This window comes from Austrofundulus limnaeus, unplaced genomic scaffold, assembly GCF_001266775.1.
Source record: "Austrofundulus limnaeus strain Quisiro unplaced genomic scaffold, Austrofundulus_limnaeus-1.0 Scaffold448, whole genome shotgun sequence".
Lineage (NCBI taxonomy): Eukaryota > Metazoa > Chordata > Actinopteri > Cyprinodontiformes > Rivulidae > Austrofundulus > Austrofundulus limnaeus.
This window is the reverse complement of record NW_013952850.1, coordinates 449,528-452,961: the sequence shown is the minus strand read 5'-3', so window position 1 is coordinate 452,961 and position 3,434 is coordinate 449,528. Positions and strand designations below refer to the sequence as shown.

Below are 3,434 nucleotides of genomic sequence, written 5' to 3'. Positions count from 1 at the left end.
GTGTAGCATTGGTGTAGCACTGGTGTAGCACTGACGTAGCTCTGATGTAGCATTTGTAAAGTACTGACGTAGCATTTGTGTAGCATTTGTGTAGCACTGGTGTAGCACTGACGTAGCTCTGATGTAGCATTTGTAAAGTACTGACGTAGCATTTGTGTAGCATTTGTGTAGCATTGGTGTAGCACTGGTGTAGCACTGATGTAGCTCTGATGTAGCATTTGTGTAGCATTGGTGTAGCACTGGTGTAGCACTGATGTAGCTCTGATGTAGCATTTGTGTAGCACTGGTGTAGGATCTGCATAACACTGGTGTAGCATTGGTGTAATATTTGTGTAGCACTRGTTACACCTTTTGTCTCTGTTCTTTTTGCATTTCTCATGTGGCTCATGTGATGTGTGGGTGAATTGTGTGGTTGGGTTGGGTTCGGTGTGATTGGGTCAGTTTCTGTGTCATGGCTGTGTCGGCATCCTTCAAGGTTTGTTCTGGGATTATCAGTTTAAATATTGTAACTGATTTTTGTTTTGTTTAGTTTTTTGCTACCAATATTACTGTCAATAAGACTAATTTAAGTTTGTTTTTCAGGATATTGGCTCTTCATGTTTTTACAGACAGTTCTGTATCTGTACAATCTAAAAACAGATTACAAACAAAACAAATGTCTTTTCACTGAACAACAGAAACAGACTTGTTATCCATGTACATGTTTTATTCTTGATTCATGAATTCACTACTTTGTTTCATTTTCTGCCCCATAATTATGTTTTTGTTATTTTTGCATTGTACTTAGATACATCTGAGATGGATTTCAGCTGCCCAGGGTGACTTTGTGACTCATTTGAGAACTGTATTTTTGTGTAAATGTTTGTTTCCTGTGTCAGAAGAGACTGGGACGCATGGCAGGAAGTTGAGCCATCATGGACATTCTTGAACCATCTGAAAACCATGCACCTTGGTAAAGATGTTCACATTTTGCTGCCAGAAGTGCAGCGCAGAGAGATTCTAGGTTTTACCTGCACAGGTCGTCTCGGCGGCAGAAGCTCTGCTGATGGAGGCAGTTCGGCTGCAGACCCTCCATGTCCTGGTAGGAGCAGGACGGCACGATGGTCTTCCTCCTCCTCTCACCACACAAGGGGTTGGTGCAGGGGCAGAACAGGACCCCCAGGCTGTACTCTTCAGGTACCCGCTCCAGGAAGCGCCTGAGAGCCCGGTGGCACTTGTACTGGTTGCATCGGTTGGTCCCGGACACGGGTTTGGTGCAGGCCAGGACGTACTCGGAGCGCAGAGAGCCACACTTCTCATACAGACCACAGTCCTGCGCTGCCTTCAGACACTGGTTCTCCCCGTCCATCAGCATGAAGGACGAGGCTGTGGTGAGAGGAAAGAGAGGAGTACAGAAGGTTCAGACAGGGGTCACGTTTCAWTCATGTTTTGTTGTAGCCTGATGAATAATTAATTACAATTTTTTTCTTCTTACGTACTCTTTCATACGTTAAAAACAGAACTGTATACCTTTTTGTAAGAAAACATCAGACTTTTAGTCCTAAGCTGAAGAACGTTCAGCAACAGTTCCAGCTTCTGAGTTTAGTTTGGTGCAACAAACTTTGCCCACCTGAACAAGAGGATTTGCTTCCTAAACTGGAATGGATATATTATTATTGTTGTGTAATTCCATAGTCACCCAGTCAGGACAGTCATTTGAGTTATGGTGGGAATACCAGAAAATTAAGCATCTCAGGTTTGCAGACCAATAATAAAACCACAGATTAGGGAGGGCTAACCCTCCCTCCTCTTTGGATTTTCGAAGCTGTGTTTTATTAAGCCTTGGGCGTTTACCTGACAGATATATGATGAGAAAATGGAGTCTAGCTYGTTGAAAAACTTATTTGAAATGAAAACTGGTAAATACTGAAAAAGGTATAGACATTTCGGTAATATAGTCATATTAATTGAATTGATATGTCCCACCAAGGACATACAGAGTGGTGTCCACCTTGAAAGGGCACACTTCACATGGTTTTCTAGTGGAATAAAGTTATCTTTGAACAGGTTTTTATGTTCCTTTGTTACTGTGATACCCAAATATGTAAACTTCTGTTCTTCAATTCTCAATGGCAAGTTATTAAAGTCCAACCAAGTCATTTTGCTACTTAAAGGGATAATATCACTTTTGGTGAGGTTCAACTTGTATCCTGAAAACCACCAAAATTTGTTTAATAAAATGAGATCAGAGGGCAATGAAGTTGATGGCTTGGAGATGGAAAGTAAAAGATCATCTGCATAAAGAGACACCTTGTGTTCTATGTCATTCCTCCAAATGCCGGATATTTCAGTGCTGGCACGTGAGGCAATGGCTAGGGGCTCTATGGCCAGATCAAAGAGCAGAGGGCTAAAAGGGCAACCCTGACGGGTGCCCCTTTATCATTTAAATGGTTTCGAAATCTGAGAAGTTGTCTGAACTGTAACTGATGACCGTTGATACAAAAAAATTAATCCATGAAATAAAAATTTTTCCTAAGCCAAATCTGTTAAGTACTGCAAAGAAATAGTTAAACTCGACCCGATCAAAGGCTTTTTCAGGATCAAGTGAGACGACACACTCAGCCGAGTTTGTGGAGCTAGAATAGATGACGTGAAGTAGTCTTTGCACATTAAAATATGACTGGTGAACTTTAATGAAACCTGTTTGGTCATTTGAAATAATAGACGGAAGAACAGAGTCAAGCCTGCGTGCTAAGATCTGGGCTAAAATTTTGACTTCTGTRTTTAGAAGAGAGATTGGTCTATATGAGGTGAAGTCTGTTGGATCCTTCTCCGTTTTTGAAATAAGTGTGATACATGCTTCGTAGAATGATTGAGGGAGGGATTCTTGTTTAAAACAATCAGTAAGGGTTGAGCTGAGCTTCACCAAAAGTAGACATGAATTTTTTTTTAAAGAAATCCGAATGAAAACCATCCGGACCCGGGCATTTGCTAGACTGCATAAAAGCAACTGCTAGAGCGACTTCTGATTGAGAAATTGGTTCATCTAATCACTAAAGAAGAACCCATCCAGACGACTTACTTATTTTTTTCTTTTTGATTAATCTAATCTGTTTTTCTGTGTTCCTTGAAGGAATGCTTCATGTCAGTGGGTTATGAAATATTTTGTTAACAGACAAACAGCATTCAATCAAACAGTTAATTACAATATTTTAAAAACAAACATCCCACTATCCCACGTTTCAGTCTTCAGGTTCTGCAGAAGCCACTTCATCACTCCTTCATACAGACCAGGGGCCTCATGTACAAAGACTTGTGTGGATTTCTTACTGAAACCTGACGTACGGTCAAATCCAGAAAACGGCGTACGCACAAAAAAATCCAGATGTATCAAACTGTGCGTACGCCTGAATCCACACATTTCTTTTGTACGTCACAATTAACGTGGAACTGAG

At 41.0% G+C, this 3,434-nt stretch overlaps 1 protein-coding gene across 1 annotated transcript in view; it reads right to left on the bottom strand.

Moving 5' to 3' along the window:
- The window catches only part of LOC106529491 (GDNF family receptor alpha-4), a gene marked incomplete at both ends in the record, with an annotated part of 11,233 nt that overhangs the window by 5,233 nt on the left and 2,566 nt on the right, over positions 1 to 3,434 (bottom strand). Inside the window, 1 exon segment of the mRNA XM_014024942.1 lies at positions 1,011 to 1,365. Within this exon segment, the coding sequence (XP_013880396.1) occupies positions 1,011 to 1,365 (355 nt within the window).